The sequence below is a fragment of the Festucalex cinctus genome, chromosome 19 (genome assembly GCF_051991245.1).
Source record: "Festucalex cinctus isolate MCC-2025b chromosome 19, RoL_Fcin_1.0, whole genome shotgun sequence".
NCBI lineage: Eukaryota > Metazoa > Chordata > Actinopteri > Syngnathiformes > Syngnathidae > Festucalex > Festucalex cinctus.
Window position 1 is genome coordinate 4,978,018 of NC_135429.1, and position 21,219 is coordinate 4,999,236.

General features: G+C 43.6%; 1 protein-coding gene across 2 annotated transcripts in view; it reads right to left on the reverse strand.

The window, feature by feature from the left end:
- arid1ab (AT-rich interactive domain 1Ab) overlaps positions 1-21,219 on the reverse strand; it is a 42,840-nt gene that overhangs the window by 15,926 nt on the left and 5,695 nt on the right. For both annotated transcript variants that reach the window (XM_077508114.1, XM_077508115.1), the window contains 3 exons: positions 9,380-9,619; positions 6,943-7,560; positions 6,385-6,501 (listed from right to left, as the gene is read on the reverse strand). In XM_077508114.1, the coding sequence (XP_077364240.1) occupies positions 6,385-6,501; positions 6,943-7,560; positions 9,380-9,619 (975 nt within the window). The remainder of the gene's footprint in view (positions 1-6,384; positions 6,502-6,942; positions 7,561-9,379; positions 9,620-21,219) is intronic.

Sequence of the window (21,219 nt, forward strand, 5' to 3'; positions counted from 1 at the left end):
CCCGCTATTGGAATGGGAGATACCTCAAAAGGCACCACTTATTCAATCACACACTCGGCCGAGCCTTTGCAACCAGGGTGGACCGAACCGGTGAACCTCAAACTCTTCACACAGATGTTTGTTTGGCACGCACTCTGACGCTGCAATTAGCACTTCAGACAGCCATTTTCTTTTATATTTCAGCTTCTGTGGCTGCTCATGACACAATATCAATAAGATCACAATAAAAGTCCGTTGCTAGAGTGTCTGCCGCTCACGATAGATGACAGATCATCTTCGGTGTGTAAACAACGTCACCACAAAGCGTGGGACGGTAAACCGGACCTTCCCGGGCTGCCGAAGTGTCGGTAGAGGCCCGATTCAGCCCGGGCGTGAGGTTTTGCAGGGCTGAGCTCAACCATAAGGGGGCACTCCCATTCCACTGTGAGGGAAAGAAGTGGTGGTGAAAGGAGGAGAAGCAAGGCAAGGCCCCTGCCTCATGCAGCAAGAAGCAGCCATTACAGGGTTTCACATCCAACACAGGCAGATGGGACACTCGACACTTCTCGTACCTATATGGGGCATCAAATAGATGCCTTGCAATTCTTGGGGAGGGGGGGACCAAAGGGGATAAAACAATGAAAAGACACTAACAGATGTATAGGTTTCAACCACACAAGAGCTTCTGCCCAAAGGTCGTCACTATTACACCACAACTTTATCACCGTCAACCACGTGCGCGGAATAATTTAGACGGAAAAGCATGAATAGGCAAAAGTTTGGGGTAGAACATTTAAAAGGGGTCTCTCTTTTTCCAGGCAAGAATTGGGATCAAAAGGTAAGGAGTTACTTTTTAAATGCTCCACATTAGCCTAATTGGAGTTCTCCGTGGGAAGAACAATAAAGGTGGGACAAACACTGCAGCAGTCTGTGTGTCGCCCGACGGAAAGAGGTGGGAGGGAGTGTGTACGTGTGTGTGTGTGTGTGTGTGTGTGTGTGTTGGGGGGCCTTTTGTGGTAATCACAATGGTAACGGGGAGTCCCGGAGCAGAGCACAGATGCCACAGCGAGCCAGGCAGCTGCCCAGCTTTCGTTGAGGGCTTCTGGCCTTCAGAGAGCTGAGGGATGGAGGGGCCTCAGGGAGATGTAGACAGGGAGGGAAGGTGATTGGGGGGCTACATCCAGTCTTCCTGCTTTACAGAGAGGCGTCGCCGCCTCCCCTCGGTGCTGTCACACATTCCGGGTGTCTAGAGGGCGCTGCAAAAGTCTCCTAATATCTAGCAGGGGGATGGTGATTGTAAGCAAGGGTTTATTTTGCGGAGTGAGGGGTAATTTCATTGTGGGGACCCTCTCATCCATCCAGGCGAGTTCCGGGAGGGGCGGGAGAGAGCCGGTAGAACGCCGAGGGGACAGACAGACAGTGCTGCAGTCAGCCACAGTCTTTGTGCTGCAAAACTAGCTCAGCCTAGCACAAATGGAGGCAGAGGGGAGGGGCGCGGGAGATTGTGTGAGAGTGAGCAGCAAAGAAGGGAGGCAGTGGGGTGGGGGTGTGGGGGGTTGTTCTGTGTGCAGGCTCACACTAGAGCACAAACAGAGCGCACTCGCTCACCGCCGACAAACCAGTTCACCCGAGCGAGGGAAAAAAAAAAGCAAAACACCACACTTTGTTAGCACATTGAATTTTCTCGAGTACATTAATTAAAAATCACACATTAGAGGAGGGGGTAGAATGAGAGGAGAGGACGGGTAGGGGAGGGAATGAGTGAGCGAGAGGCGGCCGGGAATCTGAATAATACAAATCAACACAGGAAGCGAGGGCCCCAGAATAGCAACAGGAAACCGGCCCCGCACTCTGAATAAGCCAGCGTCACAGCCTCGCAAAACAAGGCTGTGCTGCACAGCGTTATGAAAGCTGATTTACTGAAGGAGGGAGCCAACGAGAAAGAAGAGGAGGAGGAGGAGAAGTGGGGGGAGGCCGAGGCAGGCAAGGCAAGGAGAAAACAAGAATTTAGAGAGCGGGATGAGAGAGGCATAAACACAAAACTGAAAAGAAGGGAGAGAAATGAAGCAAAAATACCAAAGTGCAATATTGGAAGAAGAAAAAAAAAAAAAAGAAGAAGGCAGTTAGGGGGTTGGGCTGGCTAGGGGAGAGGGAGAGGGAGAGAGAGAGAGAGAGCGAAAGAGGGAGAGAGAGCGAAAGAGGGAGAGAGAGCGAAAGAGGGAGAGAGAGCGAAACAGGGAGGGGGGAAAGTGGGCCGGCCTTGTCAGGCTGATTGCTCCAGAGCTCTGTCGCAAAAACAAGCTTAGCTGCCGCAGGAGCGCCGAGCTGGGCTGGGCTGAGCAGGGAATGAGAGGCTTTGTAGGAGGGGAGAGCAGGCCTTGATCAGGGCCAGACTGGAAGATCCACAATCAGCAGTCTTGCTTTATTAAAGATGATTTGGTGAGAGGGGCTGTTTTTTTTTCTCTCATGTGGGTGGTCCCAGAGCTTTGGTAATACACTGGATGTGAGTAAAAAGAAATCTTTGCTCAAGGGTGGAGGGGGATTCTGGTAGGCATAGTGGAAGACGAGGAGAGTGCAGGCAAAACTAACAAGTCCAGATAAGAAATTTTAAAAGGAAACAAGCGGGTCAGGATACAGTTATGGTTCATCAGGGTAGCGCTACATAAAAAAAAAAAAATCATGTTTTTTTTGCCCGGTGATTTGTAAAGAACTGATCCAAGGATGTTTGCTTTTTTTCATAGTGAGCGATCGCCCAACTGGTGAACACTTTTTTCTGGGTGACTCAACAAATTCCGAAACTTCAGGTACGGCGAGGCATCTTTTTCCCAAAAAAGGCCCATCTCGTCACAATTCAAAACTTGTGTGCAACGTAGCCTTTATCAATCACCAATTGAATTTTTGCACAAATTCGTCGGCCGTTAGGTAATACATTTATGTAAAACTATCTGAACACCTCATGCCCCAAGGGGCAAATGACGAGGACGCTACATAGTCAAATATCTATTATCTATCTATTAACACAGACACATATCTATTATCTATCAACACACAGACACATACGGTATGCTAGGTAATAGCCAATGGCAGAGCAGCTGTCAGTGTGTTGCATTCAGGAAACTCTGGGAGCTGCGAGTAGCAGCCCATACTGTATTTTCATCTTTCATATCCTGAAACTTCTTTCGTAACAAGAGGCCATATTTTGCTGTTGAAGCGTTTCGTAACTTGAAAATTTCATATGAAGGGACGTTCGTAAGTAAAGGTACCACTGTAACTGGACACAGACTACACTGTATACCAACAATCATAGTTCAGTACGTACTCTGAATTTAGTGGTCACAGTTTGGTTCCCATTCTGCACAGTACAGGAACACGATGTAAAACTTCTAATCTTGTTTAAATTGTAACAGGAGATTGCTAGCCACTAGCCAGAAGCTGAACTGCATTTCAGTTAACACCATAGATGAGGGGCTAGAAAGCAATGCAGTACCACTTTCTGATTCTAACTGTACACATCTGTACCGCTCATAATAGATGTACCATCATTGAACAGTATAGTTCCCTCCCGCCATAATACAACTGCTACGCTGCAGTGCCTTGGTCCACCATTAATGTTTTAACTGACACACTTACATATTCTGTTTTTAACATTTAGAGGAAAACTGAAACATGATAATTTCTAAAAACTTCCACCTTGAGTGTGATTTTCCAGTATTCACGGCTTTGAGGTTTCAAAAACGCTGCTGACAATTATTCTATCCTCAACCTCAGCCTTGGCCTCCATTGACGCAGCAACAGTGTCTCATTTTGGTGAGAGGTGAGAGAACCCAATACACGAGGACGGTGGGGCGAAGACGATGGGAGGCAAAGTAAAACAAACTCAAAGTGTGTGACCAACATGTGACCTTCCTCTCAAAGTCTCAAGCACATTCAGACACATCAAAAAGACGAGTTGCAGTCAGTGGGCGGTCTTTGGCGGGATTACGCCAACAGTAGAGAAAGGATGTACAAAAGACCTGCAAGAGGACAACAGGGAGATTAAAATAGAAGAGAAGGGGAGGTAGGGGGTGGATGTGGGGGTCCTGCTTTCGTACGTAGGTCGACATGGAGAGGAAGTGTCACTTCCAGGGGGGAATCAAAGTTGTAGCTGCAGAGATTTCCAAGACTTTTAAGGTCCTAAAAACAGGAGCTATGACACTGATCATATATGTCATTCAAGCCCACGACACAAGATCACATCTGTAATAACAAAAACTTTGGCTTTCATATGCAGTACAGGACCAAGTCAAGTCAACTTCATTTGAAAATTCTGCTGGCTATGCCTGCAGTTAGGCAGTTAATGCTCAACAGTCAACTGTGTGTGTCCTGGAGCCAGGGGCAGAAAACAAACCAGAAACCGGTTCAACTTGCTCAGCTAGTTGGTTGTCTGCTGCAGCCTGATTTGCTATTCTTTTGCCCTACTACACACATGCACACAACCTCCCAACTTCTGCCCCACAGCTGCCTCGCTCTCTGCACTTTACAGGTGCGCATACATTTAAACCCACCTGAACAGTCAGACACCTGGCTCACATTAACATGGGGTGAGGTGATGTCTGGCAAAACAAATGCAGCCAAGCTAAATGACTGTCTCTGAGACACTGTGGGGATTCGTTTTTTTTTTTTTTTTTTTTTAATCCAGATGTAATTAGAGTACAGATTAGGGATGTACATAATTGATTCATCATTCAGAACACAATCGACTGTGTGGAACTGTTTAATCATGTCTTGAAAATTGAGTGCACGACTTGACACCGTTGATTCCCTCTGTTAGTTTGCCATTTTAAGAGCACCAACATGATGTCAACTGTTGGAAGTTGGCCTACATCAAGACACCGATCAATAAAACTGACACCCAACCAGGAGTCCAGAACAGTGAGAGAGAACAGAATAAAATAATCCAATTAAAAAACAAAACAAAACAAAACAGTACAGATTTGACGAATTAATAATCCAAAGCATTTTTGCACTTCTATGATGATCTCAGCAGCAGCACGGTGGTGTATTGGTTCGCACACCTGCCCAACAGGAGTCTAAACTGTACATAGGTGTGAATGGGTGTTTGTTTTTGTGCCCAGCGATTGACTCGTGATTAGTCCTGGATGTACCCTGCCTTGCAAACAAAGACAGCTCGGATAAACTCCAGATCACCGGCTCATATGGAGGACAAGCGCTATGGAAAATAACCTCATGATAGTCATAATCAAAATGATCATGTGAACAGTACATGAGAAACAATAGGATAAAATACAGGATGCATCTATTTTTCTACTGCACTGTCTCAATAGTTTTGTTCCAAACATTAAAGGAACACCTGTTCCAAACACTTGAATTTTGACACAGGGTGTCAAGCTCTTTTAATGTGGTCTAATCTGTATACAGTCATGTGCTCCGACACGCCGAGGCAAGCAGATTAATGTCTCGCAGCCAATCAACAAGCACAGATAGGGAATCCCCAATAAGACTGCCGGAGGGAGGGGGGAGGAAAGCAAAAAGAAAAAAAGAAAAAAAAAGAAAAAAAGAGAAAAAGTAAAAATAGCCCGAGCGTGGCCGGTTCAGCCAATGGTTAGAGCCCGCAGAGATGTATAAATAAATAAAGGAGAGAGAAAATAAACAAGAGGGTAACACATCCTGAGGGCATCCCTTATTGGCGTAGACAGCCTTCCTTATCATTCCTCCCTCGCTCCCGGCAGCTCCCACGCCGACGGATCGCTTGCACCATTTGAAGTCATTTACTCACTCGCCCCTCAATCCCACATCTTCTCCGCAACATCCCCCCCCCCCCCCCCCCCCAACGTCCGTCCGTCGCCTCTCTGACGTTTGCTCTCTCACTTTCATTGTCTCTCATTAATGATCTCATTACTCACTAGCCTTTCCCCAGGCCCTGGAACGAGGTTAGCTGCAGAGAGTGGCCTATGAACACAGCCGACGTGATAAAAAACAAAACAAAAACAAAACTATAACGTGGCGCTTTGTCATGTGTGGTGCTGGGCCAACACTTAATGTGTCCACCGACAATGAAGAGTCTTGTCAATCAAATGAAGCCTTACGTAGTACCTAGACTGATTGTAACAAGACACTAATGTGTCACAAGGGGATCTAAACGGACAAAAATTTACAAAGCAGTTTATCTCTTATAAGACTCAACAAGTTTGGCTTTATTTTCTGAAATCCATTTTACTTTGAGATGTGCTCCGTTGTCAGTCAGTGGCTTGGACATGCTTGTCGACCCCACGAAACACTTTCATTGTAAATAGCGAAGATTACTATTACTGGCCTTAAATCGTTTTGAGAGCAGAAAAAAAAAAAAAAATTGGGGGGGGGGGGGGTAAAAAATATCACTCTTCACACATCACACAAAGGACTCACCGGCAAACTGGACGGCCGGCCTTGCATGCTGTCTTCTTGACTGCTCTTGTTGGAAGGCATGGGCTGGTTGGAAGGAGGCGCGCTGGACTGGGAGCTAAAGGAATCTTGGGACAGTTCCTGGTCCATGAACAGAACAAATTCAAATCAGGCAAGTATTTCTTCAAATATTTACATTTGTAGATACCCAAGAGTTTTTCCAAGCAAGTCAGAATTTAGAGGTGGAAACACTGGAGTACAAAATATGCCTGTGATTGGTGATGTGTACTGTCTTTCTATGTGTTGCTGCTGTTTAAAGGTTTATAATTACCACAACTCTTCCATCCATTCTGTGAACCGCTGATCAGTTTTAGTAAATTTAAGTGTGTTTAAAGTGTGTGGGAAGGGTTAAACATTACTTCTTTTTTTTTTTTTTTAAATGGTCGCTCTATACATTTTCACCTATCCTAGGTGGGTCTGTAATACATCCCCTTCCGTAAATAATTCAAGAATCTGTTGTAGGAAATTTAACAGATGGGTGTGTGAATGGGAGTGGTGCTATAGACGCAGCTGTGCTGATACCTGGGGAGGTGGTGGGAACCTCTGATATGGTGACTGCTGCTGCTGCTGCTGCAGTGGTTGCTGCTGCTGCGGCAGTGGTGGTGTCTGAGAGTATGGTGATGCTTGACTCTGCTGGCCATGACTCGGAGGTTGTTGGGATTGAGGAGGTTGACTTCCTGGTTGCTGCTGTGATTGTTGTTGTGGTGGCGGTTGCGGTGGGGCGGCTTGCTGCTGCTGCGGCGGTGTTTGCTGCTGTGTCGCCTGGCCTGGCGCAGAGGCTTGAGGGTAGCCAGGCTGGCTTTGAGAGCCTTGCTGGTTCTGAGGACCAGGACCTTGCTGCTGCTGCTGCTGCTGCTGCTGCTGGCTCGGCTGTTGCTGGGGAGACACGTAGGGTGCCTGGCCGGCCGGAGGACCATGTGCACCTTGGGATTGGGAGTAAGGGGGCCCGGGTTGCCCATGTTGGCCTGGCGGCTGTGAAGGGTGCCCCTGCTGGGGGAAGGGAGCTCCAGAGCTGCCCTGGGGTTGGCCGGGGTAAGGTGTCTGCTGCTGGCCCGGGTGAGGAGGGCCACCATGTTGACCATAGTACCCCTGACCCTGCTGCCCATAGCCTCCTTGCCCCTGTTGTCCATAGGCTGATATCTATAGAGGAAGGAAGGTGAAACAGTTGCACTTCATCTTCAAGGCAAAACAGTTGATGTTAAAAGGGTCCTTCACAAAGAGATACTCATGAAATGTAGTGCCTCCTTTTACGTCACAAACTAGGTGTTCAACCAATTAGTCGACTACTCAGCATTGATGTTCAAAGTCAACTAATCACGTCTGTTTGGCATTTCATCTACCAATTGGTTAACTTAGACAGGACTTTCATTTCTGTGCCGTTCTGTCGAAATATATTTACGTGAAACCGATCACTGAAAGAAATAGCAATTAATTCATTGGCTCAACTAAAAAAAAAAAAAATAATCTAGTTGTTCAACCCCTATCATACAAACAGGCCATGTCACACCCCTGATACATTTGATGATTAAAGTTTGTGAGGTGGACTTAGTCCCCGCCCATTCCACACTGATGCCATTTATAAAGTAACAGAAAAAAGGTAGTAAAATGACAGCTTTTATAGGTCATGTAAAAAGGGCTAAATATTACACAACATAGCAGAATTTTCTGTGCAACCCTTTTTGCAGGTGAAAGCAGTATTATTGTATTCACTACCCGACAGGATCTTTCTTAACATTGTAATCAAATGCCCCTATACAAAATGTAACCACCTTGATTTAGTTCTTCCTGTTGCAAATCAAGACGGCTCTTTAGCAGATTAAAAGGAGAAGACTTCTCAACCTGGTTGTTAAAAAAATATATACTCCTCATTGCGGAGTCAAAAGTACGTACAAATCTCCAACAAGGCGCTTTAAAATTACAGTGACGCAAAAAAAAAAAAAAAAAAAAAAAAAAAAAAAAGAAGTTTTTTTTTTTTTTTTTTTTTTTTTTTTTTTACATCATCTGCTTGAACTTCAATACAAAGCTTTCCTTGTGCACAACTTCAATTCAATGTGATGGAGCCAGTGTCAAAAGATAAGTGTTGACCTTGTGAGGAACCGCAAAGAAAAAAAAAAGAAGACAAGCATGTGATGCTTTGGATAGGTTCTCAAATAAATGCTAAACAAAGTTGATCAAAACCTGACGCACATTAAAACGTCGTCAAGTACTGTACATGCCTCGAACACAAAAGGGCATAAAGAGGCTTTTTTTTTTTTTTTAAATGTCTGGAGGGCACTTGTGGAGTCTACAGTCAGACACCAGGCAGGCGAGTACGACAATCATTATACACAATAGGCATAAAAACCACAAAGTGGAATGGAGGGGGAATAAAGGTTTTGACTGCAGGAATCATGAATGCATTTCACTGCCTGGCTGGGAGAGTTCATTAGAAGTCTTGTTCGGCACAAACTTGCTTTCAATTGTATGACAAGAAAGCAAGCCGTAGACACTGTGATGGGAAAAAGAGAGAAAAAAAACATGGCTTTCCCCAGCCTTTCCTTTGAACATAAAAATAAACCAAACTGAAATATTAAGGGGCAGATGTTGGAGCCATTAAGACTCCTGGTAAAAATTTGCCTCTCTCACTTTTCCTAATGGCTTCTAACGGTTTGTCTTTACGCTGATGCAGCGAGCAACTATTATTTCCAGATGCCAAACCTGCCGATTTCCTGGAATGCCCATGATGTGTATATTCTCTCTGATTTCAGACTAACAATGCCGCCAGTCTTTATCTGTGCGTTTGTCACCAATTTCTGGCTCCTGGATATTCCGGAAAAAAATTGGTTTGTATCTCTGTGTTGCAAAAAACATTCTTCACTAGGTATTTAGAGTATTTCGTAACAACTGATTTTGCTGGTCATTTTGGCCTTTTAAAGCCAATATTCAGCTATGGAAGAGCATCCAATCGATAAGTACTGACCTGCTGTCCATACGGCATCCCGCCCATTGAGCCTGGAGTTCGACCTTGCATCCCCATCGGATATCTTTGGGGGCCCGAAGGTCCATAGCCCTGCCCTGGATAGGAGCTCGTCTGCTGGGGTCCAGGCGCTGTGGGAGGTCCTTGCTGCTGCTGCTGCTGCTGTTGTTGCTGAGAATAAGGGTTGGGTCCTCCGTATGGCTGGCCACGCATCTTCCCTACCTGGTCCATGGGGCTTGCAGGCTAGAGGACACACAGGAAGAAACACAATGAATAAATTAGCTTAAACATGGAAAGATTTTTTTTTTTTTTAAAGATTTCAACACCCTGATTTGTTAAAACAGAAGCATGGTGGACTAGTGGTTCATAAGTCTGAATACTCTAACTTGTCCATAGGTTGGAATATGAGAGTTGTCTACGGTGTATGTCCCCTGTGATTGGCTGGCGACCTGTCCAGGGTGTGCCCTGCCTCTCACCCATTGTCAGGGATAGGGTCCCGCTCACCCGTGACACTAATGAGGACAAGCTCTATGAAAAATGGAAGGATGGACTTGTCAAGACATTTAGACGCAATTGAAAAGGTATTTGCAAATATCCTCTCAAGGCGCAGAGTGAGGACAAAAAGTGGATTTACTCTCCAACTAGAAAAGGAAAAAAAATTGGCCACGAATGAATGAACGGGGCCTACTATAACTGCCAGGAGCCTTTTCCTGCCCAGGCTCATTGTGCCAGTGGGTGGATTCTGTTACAGACGAAAACGTCGGGAGGAGTCGCGCAGTTATGCGTGAGGAAGCACGAGTGTCTGCGGTGGCTGGACGTGGGCCCGCCGCTCAGCTGGAGACACGTCAGGATGGTGTCTGAACCCTGGAAGATCTACATGGTCCAAAGCCTCCCCGGGAAGGAAGGAGGGAGGGGTCGTCGTGTAATGTAGAAGTAGTGCCGGCTGTCAGCAGCTGGGTCCAAGGTCATAAAAACAGATGTCGAGGGAATCCCTTCACGTGACGCAAACTTAAATAATTAAAACCTGGAATTCCGCCGAGCTCTCCTGAAAGTAGCCATTTTCTTGATTTGTGGTCAGAAATTCACAACGTTGCCGTGACCGAACCAGAAACATACGAGCCACAATGACGGCTTTGAAGAAGCAACACCTCCTGCCCCGCTGACCCCGGGCAGCAGACACAAAGCTTTCATTGCTTCCCACGGTTATTAATCTGTGTGTGTGTTTTTCCTCTCCCCCTCCCAAAACCTCTTTTCCTTGGTTAAGGGAGACAACCACCAGGGCTATTTATAGCCCGCCAGACAGAAAGGGCAGTCTGCCGAAAATGTAACAGGTCCCAGCTGCACTGCTGTTTGAACCTGGGCCAGGCCTTGCGCTTCCTGGTCTTTAATAAAGCAGCAGGCTTTGGCATTCTATGAATGACAGTGCTGCAGCCGGAGGGGGGTCGGGGGGCGGTCGGTTCTGGAGGGGAATCGCCAGGAGGTGGTCCGAATGTGTGTGCTTGGAAGGTGCGTAGGCATGGGCAAAGAAAAAACAAAAAAACAAAAAAAATCAACAGGCTGTCAGAGTGGTCAAGCAACATTATCCAAGATAACCAATTCCACTTCGGGTTTTCTGGCTAGCCTCCGCCAGGCCACGCTCCCCTGAGCTCCTCCAGGTTCAGGAGCATGGATATGTGTTTGCGTGGAGGGGAAGGGGGGGTGTTACTACTCTCCTTTGGGTCATTACCAACTGCACCATGGGGAGATGAAGTAACATCACATGCCTTGGTAGTCACACTCCTGTGACCTCTAATGCACTTTTAACCCCAGCCTGCAAGGAAGCACACATTTTTCATCACCCCACCCCCCACCCTCACCCTGATGTGACATGAGGCTTTGGCGGACAACATCTTGGGCTGAAGATGGCCGGTGGAGACTGATGCACTACGGTGGGATGGAATGGAATGGGATGGCCACTTCCTTTTAAGAAGCATGACAGCTCAGCACAAAGCGAGAGCTGGAAAGTACAGCTCAACTATAATCAGCGTTTCCAGCTCCCCAAGCCAAATGGAGAGTCATTGCTGACACTGAACCGCCACTCAACTCTCTCTCATGACTCTATGAACAGCTACTCGAAACTTGTGTGTGTGCATGTGTGGACACAATTCCACAATATTCAACTGCACATCCCAGCAGAGCAGTGTAGCAAGCAGTCTCGAAAGAAAACTGAGGTGACAAATTTGATGCTTATTCAAATGATCATTGTTCGGCCTTGGCGGAGGTACGCGCACCTCTTAGTTTCATCTATTATAAGGTTGTCAGAATTACTTGATTGACTGTTCATGGGGCACTTAAATCCTGCGGGCGCCATTAATCGTAAAATATAAAGACAAGTTCTTCTCCCTGGTCTACACATTCAATCATGTTAAGAGTAGATGTCTGCACTGCAGGCCGGTAGATAACAGGGACCAGTTCACCACTCGGACCTTCATTGATCTGTTTACTAGCTATTTTTTTTCTTCTTGTTCATGTTACTTAAGTCATTGACACAGCATTACATACGCTGCAAGCTCACAGAGCGCTTGAACTAAGGCTGTCATTTATTTGCACTTAACCCACATGAATCAATGACTACTTCTTTTGTGTGTGTGTGTGTGTGTGAAGGTCATCACCCATGACAGAAACACTATTCACCTCTTGCTTAGCAACTTTTACATAAAGATGTTTCAGTTAATTATGGTTGAAACAGTTTAACGATAAAAGGGACTGACATTTTAAACACTAAACATCCATCCATCCATCCATTTTCTTGACCGCTTATTCCTCACAAGGGTCGCGGGGGCTGCTGGCGCCTATCTCAGCTGGCTCTGGGCAGTAGGCGGGGGACACCCTGGACTGGTTGCCAACCAATCGCAGGGCACACAGAGACGAACAACCATCCACACTCACACGCACACCTAGGGACAATTCGGAGCGCCCAATTAACCTGCCATGCATGTCTTTGGAATGTGGGAGGAGACCGGAGTACCCGGAGAAGACCCACGCGGGCACGGGGAGAACATGCAAACTCCACCCAGGAGGGTCCGAGCCTGGACTCGAACCGGAGACAACACTAAACAGTATTGCAATTTTATATTGTGATTGTCAATATCACCATATTTGGTGTGCAAGTGTAAACAGCTCCGTCTTGTATTCTGAATATATATATATATATATATATATATATATATATATATATATATATATATTACACCCATGTTGCTTGCAAATCATGGCGACTACAGGTGTAAACCAGCGCTTCATTCATGCATACATCTTCGATTTAGCATGCTAGGCACAGCAAAATTATCCAGTTAACAATTTTGTGTTTTTTTTTTTGTTTTGTTTTTTACATTTCACTAGTTCCTAAGACGAATTTTCACCAATTCATTTTGATTACTGCTGTTTGCAATTTCTCATGTGTATAAAGTGCACTTTAGATTACCTGTATTTAAAATACAACTTGCTGCAATTTGCGATTGCTATTCTATGATGTTGCCATTATTAATATAGCGCAAAAAACACTCTGAGAGCTGGCATTTTAATAATAAAAATGATCGCAAACCACCACAGCTTCAAGGCTACTAAGAGAAGTCCCCGGCATGAAAACCGGATGGCAACTCAACCTGCAGACAGCATTCTCTATTTGTTGCGCAGTCATCTCATCAAATTCTAGCGGTGACTCCTCCCTCCTCCCTTTTTGTCTCCCATAATCAAATAAATAAATAACGACAATTAGCACATGGCTAATCTGCATAGAGGAAAGCCCGATTACTCTTGGCAGAAGAGGTTGGGCTGATGTACTGTGTCACGACAGGCCTGCTGGTGGATATTGCAACTATTCAAAAGTGTCTGTGTGGTGTTGGGAAGGATTTGTAAAGGGCTACAGCGGGAGGGGGCCCTGTGGAGCAGATGGGCCGAAGCGGCAACGGGGAGACGATAAACAACTGCTGCTAATTTAATCCGCCACGGCGCACACACCATTGTTCCACGTTAAAGCCCCTCAGCACGCAAGGCGGCAGCCCAAACACACGCCGCGGAAGGCCGGCCCTCGTAAGGCGGCACGCATCACATATCACACAAAAGAGGGGACAGGATATCCTATCCCGAGACCACAGGAGTCAATTTTATGGCTGCAATTGTTGTTTCCAAAGGGCAAAGCACGTGGACGTGTGCGCACGGCGGGCCTGGCAGCTTACATCACACTGATGATGTTATCCACAGTCACGGTGAGAGAAGCACACGCTTCCGCTTAGGAAGTCAAGCTTGAGAAGTTCTTTCCAGGACACTTTCTCTACTTTCTGAAACTTAAGAATGAGAAGTGGCTTATTAACGCAGGACCATGTCCCAAAAAAAACAAACAAAAAAAATAAATCAAGCTGACGGCTGATAATGTCACTTGGCCAGATCTTACTATCATAATAAATTAGGGGTGTGAATTGCCTAGTACCTGACGATTCGATTCGTATCACGATTCACAGGTCACGATTCGATTCGATACCGATTAATCCCGATACGAATTTATAAGTCGATTGTTGCGATTTTTTTTCCATTCAAATTTAGAAAATACTAATCAGTAAGCTTGTAGAGTGTAAGATTTATATGAAAATGTATTATTTATTTATCTGAAATTTCAGTCTTATAGAGGTTGTAATCTGTTTCATGTTTGAACAGCATTAAAATAAAATATTAAGGCTTAATGTTCCGTTCATATAACATTCTTCCATGCTCAAGGTGTGAATCCTTAAAAAAAAAAAAAAAAATATATATATATATATATATATATATATATATATATATATTTCGATTCTGCCGATTATTGAATCGATTCGAGAATCGCGCGATGTAGTATCGCGATATATCGCCGAATCGATTTTTTTTTTTAAACACCCCTATAATAAATAGATGGTGACCATCTTCCCAGATTCAAAGACCCTAATGGATTCCAGGAGAGCACAGAACCCGGCCAACGTCAAATCATCTTATACTTTCGGAGATACAATATACAAGACGTGTGTTATTCACATAGAAACTAAAAATACCCCTTTCTAAACACGAATCCATGCTTCTATTCAGACCTGCATCAAAATTTAACAGTTCTGCAGAAAGGAATCTCTTAACGATAGATGAATCACCTCTAAACTCATTTTAGACAGTCCTCCAAAACATTCTTGTTGTCCAAATGCACCTACAGTTCCATGGAAATCAGTACAATTCTGCATAATCCCAGAACAAAACAGCGGTACAAAAGAAAATCTTTGAAAGTGGTAACACAAGATCTGAAATCGGATATCTTTGATTTGAACAAACTTGACAAATGACCTATAGTGACCATAGCAACCAAATCTTGATGAGCTCTGATGTATACGGCAATGCTTCTTTTAAAGTGCTTTTATAAATAAAGTTGAGTTAAAATAAAATAGATAATGATCAGTGCCATCTTCCCAGAAGAAAAGACGGGAATTGATTGCAATGGATTACCAGCCACGCTGCAAATGTCAGATTTATTCATCATAATTTAGGTGTTAATCATAGAGAAATTAAGGAACCTGTCCAAAAATATCTCCCTCTAAACATGAATGTAGACATTAATACACATCCACACTAAAATGCAACAGTCCTATAGAAAGAACGCTTTAGGCCGGGGTAAATAAATTGCTTCTTGACAGCAGTAAAAATTGTTCAAATCGTCAGAATATCTTGGACCAAACGGTGCCAAAACCAAATACATTTCTTCCTATGACAGTTATCAAAAAATAAAATTGAATTATGTTGTTTAATGTTGCTATTATAGATATGATTATTTGTCATGATCCATATTTGGTATTATTTAAGAGAGGTACACATAAATGACCACACTACAACAAACACAAAAGAGCGAACGAGAAGTAAAAAAAAAAAAAAAAAATCCCTCATTGAACCAGTCACATTTTGGTATTGTTTACTTTAGGTTAGAAATAACTTTTCAGGGAAAGGTTAACTTTTCGTGACGGCGCAAACCGCTCAGAACAGGCCCATAGATGACAGCGTAAACAGGAGACCACAAAAAACAAGCAAAGAGGCCATGTTTTCAATTAAGTAATTAGTCTGGCATCCCAATGCATCAACCTTGGGAGCTCCCATTTGACCGCACAGTGACTCGGATGAGAAACGAAGGCGGGGTGGGCAGAGGGGGGTGGCAGCCTTGCGCCCGCCTGCTGGTCAGAGCTTCCACACCGAGCGGACACATCACGTGGGCCAGATGTATGGCCAGCTGTTCCCAGGAATTTTTAAAAGATGTTCAGGAAGGAAGGAGCGCAGTAACTTGCAACCTATGAAAACAAATCTTAAACTTTTCAGAGCAAATGAAGAAAAAAGAAACTGTTTGAATTGTGCAAGAACTACATGCCCTTTAATTATTCACGATGTCACAGATAATTAGCATTTTTCAATAACAATACAGCCTACACACACACACACACACAACTGCTGGGCCCATTTGAACTCAGTTGCTAACCAAAAGAGCAGCACCAAAGCATCTCAGGTTAAAGTGTAGCATCTGAACACTTGTTGCAGACGAGGTCGCCCTGCAGTGTTAAAGCTGTAATGTGGAGAAAGCGTCTACGATTATATATAAGTTAAGCAAATATGTTTCGGATTCCAGTTATCAGTAAATACAAAATATCTTATCCGCTTCAGTTAACATTTTAGGCAGCTAAATATGGTTCCCAAGTGTGTTGCCAGATACATACTAGCAAAATTCGCTCACATTCCTCAGTTACTGTATTGTTTATGAAAATGCTACCCTTTTCAGCAACCAAATCTTTAATAATACAAACAAATTGATTACCTCGTCAACTAAATAAATATCCCTCGGCAGTATTATCTTATATATGGTCCATATATTGTCATTCAGGACACACAGACGACCCACAACTCTTCCTTTTGTAAATTTTAATCCAAGTTACTTCATTGTACGTTGCACTCATGAAGACAGTGGCGTATCAGTTCTTACATACAACACTAAAAGTCACACAATTGCAGTGGTGAATGCAATGTTCAAGTAGTAACCAACACGAACTAAAGAGAAAAACCGCTATCTATAACACCTTCACAGTTCCAATAATACAGTAACAGATGGTTGATTGAAATCTGGCAGGTCAAAGTAATTTTTGAAGGTAAGAGAGAGCAGCCTGCCAAGACCTCATGCCAAACCTATGTAGTTGTGCTCATATGTTTACATACCTCGGCAGAATTTGAAAGTTGTGTACTATTCTTTATGTGAGTACCAAAGAAGTGGAAAAGAAGTCTATTTCAGCTGAGGTTGCTTATGGATTTTTCATTGCATCCTGAACAATCTTGTTGGCAGTTGTGACTGAAATCTTTGTTGGTTTAAATGACCACAGCTTGGTTTTAACATAACCACAAATTTTCCACTTCTTGATCAGAGTTTGAACACCACCGATTGGAATTTTCAAATCTTTATCTATCTCTTTATACCCTTTTCCTGATTCATAAAATTTAAGTACCTTTTCTCACAGACCCTTTAACAATTATTTTGCTTTCGCCAAGGCCCAGTACCCAGCAAAGTCAGTGCTGCCCAGGAATAAATGTACAGGGGTCTCAAGAGATAAGAAACTCATTGAATATTTATACACTACTACAGGTAATTACAATTACACAGAATCATACACGTATGGCCATTAATAGCCTTTTAAAACTTTATTATGTCCACGTGTGTTTATTATCAGGCCCAATAATCAAGTCTATATAAACTTTTGATCAGGGCCACTTCATTTCAGTAACATGGCTTCATCTGACCTCTATCCCTAAATAAAATGTTTTCCACATGTTTAGTTATAGTTTCCACAAAATTGCCAATATTTAAAAAATTCTGCTAGAGAATGCAAAGTTAAGAGCACTGCTGTACTTTCTCTGACGCTTCCTAGGCGGAAACAGGGTAGTGAGGCATTCCAGGGGTCAAGATGGAGTGAAAGTAGCGCCTGTGGGTCGTGTGCGCGTTGCAGTGATAAATGTTGGCTGACAAAACTTCATGTTGGTCGGTTAAGCGTTTTGTACGCTGAGAGAAAAGTGATTCATCAGTTGAAAAGAAAGGCAGATGAAAAACGAACCAACGTAGCCTAGTATTCTAATTGTGGGCGGAGCAACAGTGTATGGGTGGTGTAATAGTATGAAAAATTAGACAAACTGTTTTGTCACAATCTGGCAAAATTCAACTTGGCTCATTTTGGAGGGGGAAAGGGAAGCTGACATAAGATTTACTTGATTGTGTAATTTCACACTTGATGGGTGGGCAGGCACTTCAGAGACAGCTATTTATAAAAAAGTCAAGTTTCCCCTCTAAACCAAACCATATCTGCGTGTCACTCACTACTCATCCATAAATGCTCTAAATTCTTGATGGGAGAAGAAACCAAAAAGCTGGGTCAATGCCAACTTCGCGGTTGGAATCTCAACACTTGACACACTGCACTGCACACACAAACACATGCTGACCTCGTATGAAATGTGGGTTGTGCTGACCTGGTAACATACGCTTCTATATTTATACTCACAATGCCACTTTGTCTGCACAACAATCTATTTTATTAAAAATACCATCTTGTAAATAGTGGCCACTGCGTTTATTTATTCAAGTACAAATGGAGGCAGCATCCATCAGTGGGCAGGCCTTTATTTGTCCACATTTCTGCAGCGGTATTGTACAAAGTTAGTGGTATATTGCAATTTATGACACGTGAAAGTGTCATTTAAAATAAAATTAAATGGACCATGAGCCGCTTTCATGCTACATTCCCTGCTAAAGTGGCTCACACAGCCGTTGCGGGTTTGTTCATTCAGATAATTAGATGCATGCTGACCTCAAAGGGGTGTGGGATGGGACAATGAGGTGAAGAAAGATGGCCAATGTGGAAGGGGATTTATAGAAAAACAGCAAATCATGGCAAGAATTAAGTTAGATTGTGTGTAACTAATAAACTACGTAGCTCCCTGGAACATGGACGCATACACTGTGGCATGACAACGTTAGAGTCGGATCACTATTCGTTAAAGAAACAAAATCTTCTTTAATACTGCACAAAGTGCACATGGGACTCCTTTACAACAGATGGTAAGTCTCAGTACTTGAAAAATAAAATTACAGTACATCGATCAGTAAATGCTGGGGTTTTGGTTAGCAACAACAATCAAATGGGACCCCATTTAATATTCTTGAACTGAATTACGTTACAATTTAGTCTCTATTGTGGGAGGGCGGCATTTATTCAGGGTATATTGTCTATTTGAGGAAATACAGTAAATATTTTTTTATTCATTTATGCACACGCTAGAGCCAATAACTGTAAAGTTCTAGCCGGAAGCATCCTTTCCTTCTAGTATCAACAGCAGCAGGTTCCATTTTTAAAGGTTAACCTCTTCAAATCCGGAACGCCTTCACAGTACACCATACGTCAAAAAGTCGAAGTCTCTCCTCGAGCACAGGGCTCTGAGAAGGATATTATTATGCTAATCTGGAGCCTTTAAGAAGGCAAATGTCAAAGAGAATGAAGGATCCTCCCCCCCCCCACGAGCTTGCCAATGCAATGAGACCTGCTTCAGCATTTGTCTCTACAAGAGACTATTTATCTTTGTTTTAGTACGCAACAAGGGGTTGAACCAACTACTTGAAGGGCCGACTTAACTACTCTGTATCGGCATTTAAAGCTTGAAGTCAACTAATTGCTAATCGTGTACTTTTTTTTTTTTTTTTTTTCCCCAATCAAGCAATTTAGAGTACTTTCGACTGGCCAGTCTGCCGCAGTCACCAAACTTATTATTTATTGATTTTATGGAATTTTATTTTTCCGTATCATAAGGTTTGACATGGTCAGTCAAAAAATGTTTATAGTTTAATTAAGGATTTAATTTTATTTGTGAATTTCAGATGCACTTTAAAACTTTTCTGTTACAGTTAATACAGCTATTATTTGTTGTAAGTTAGTTCATATTTCTTTCTTTTTTTTATTATCTTATACGTTAATACGGAAAGCGTTATGCAGAGGTGTGCTTATAACAATTTTATAGACAAATTATACTATTTATAGTCGCTGGGCGCGAGATGTTTTCTTCTTACTGGGGAGGGCATGACAGAAAATAATTGAGAATCACTGGACTACAGCAACTGCAATGGTATCACGTTTCCTACCTAGTTGGCATTGTGTCTTGAAGGCTACATCGTCTTGAGGGTGACAGTGGGACAGAAACGAGGAACCGTCACTTAAGGAAGATGAATGGCCGGTGACGCGAGGAGCAAGAGCGGGTCAGAGAGCTTCCCGAGGCGGCAACGGCAGCCGACAGACATACACACGCATACACACCAGCGCCAAATAAGTGCAGCGTAACACAAACACACACAGCTGTCAGGGGGCAGACGAAGATCATTCACAAAACAACCCCCTCCCCCCGGGTATCGCTGACACCGTTTCTTCCAGCGCACGCACACACCATCACGTCTCATATACACACACGCAATCACACACATACGCACAGAGCGCCGGAAGGCAGCATGCTGTCCATGTGGCCTGTGGAGAATCATTACTCAGCAGTGCAGGGCTAAAGCGCGCAGAGTTAACTTCCTCCTTAAACTCAGCGCGTTCCTCTTTTGTACACAATGAGCGTTTATAGCAGTTGTGACAAGATATAAAAATCAGTTTTGGGCTAAATCATAAGGAGTGAATATCTAGCTCAGTGTTTCCCAACCCTGGTCCTCGGCACACAATCCAGCCTGTTTTCCATGTCCCCGATTCCAACGCAGGTGAGTATTGTTGCTACTGAGCTGTCATTGGAATCACCTGCGTTGCAAATAAAGAGACATGGAAAACAGGCTGGATAGTGTGCCCTGAGGACCAGGGTTGCAAAACACGGATCTAGTTTACATTTACAAAGGTGGCTTGAGTCATTAAATTGTTTGTGACAGAACTGAAATCTATGTCATCCTTCTCAGCAAGTAGCCTCCTAGTTCTGACCACAGTTGCCATGTTAATGAACACAACAGTAGAGAGGGTGCGGGGTGAGCAGTGGCTCTTTGAGACTGAACCACCCCCTCAAAACAGGCTAACACCTAACAGAGGGTGGAAGACTTATTTGGACAAAACATGTATTATTAATATTATAAATATATGTTTTAATATTAAAAAAACAAAAACAAAAAAACATTTAACGTTCAAACAAATATTTATCATTACATATAAAGAGCATTTGTGGAGCAAATCCCTACGGCCCTGGTAAAACGTGTTGCTGTTTTGAATGCTCCGGCAGTGATAAATATCGTCCACCTTCATTACATGAGCGTTTGATTTGTAAGCTACTTTCCAATTTGCAGCGGGCGGGGGTGCTCCCTTTTAGACGGCGGCGGAGCAGTGTGCGCATCCATTAGCGGCAGTCAAGTCAATAAATAACAGCCTTGCATTGGTGCGTTTCCATTAGGATTTCAACTCGAGTTTTTGCTCTGGGTTTAATTCAAACTTGGACGTCACAAAGCATGAGGACGTCTTGAATGGCGATGGGAGAACCACCTGACATGACTGCTACGTCAAAACAACCCCACCGTCAACCCTTAGCCCAAGTAATTAAGAGAGCATGTATTTTTAGACATTCATTAACACAAATTATCAGCAGTTGGTCTTGGCACTTGACTACCAGCATCTAAAATAAAACGTTTTAAATATTAAGTGTTTCTCAGGCCATTAAAAATAAACTTGCTCTTAATGAATAGATGAATGAATGCATTTGATGAAGTCAGTAAAAGTACAAACAACCACACTCTACAATGGAAAACGATGCAG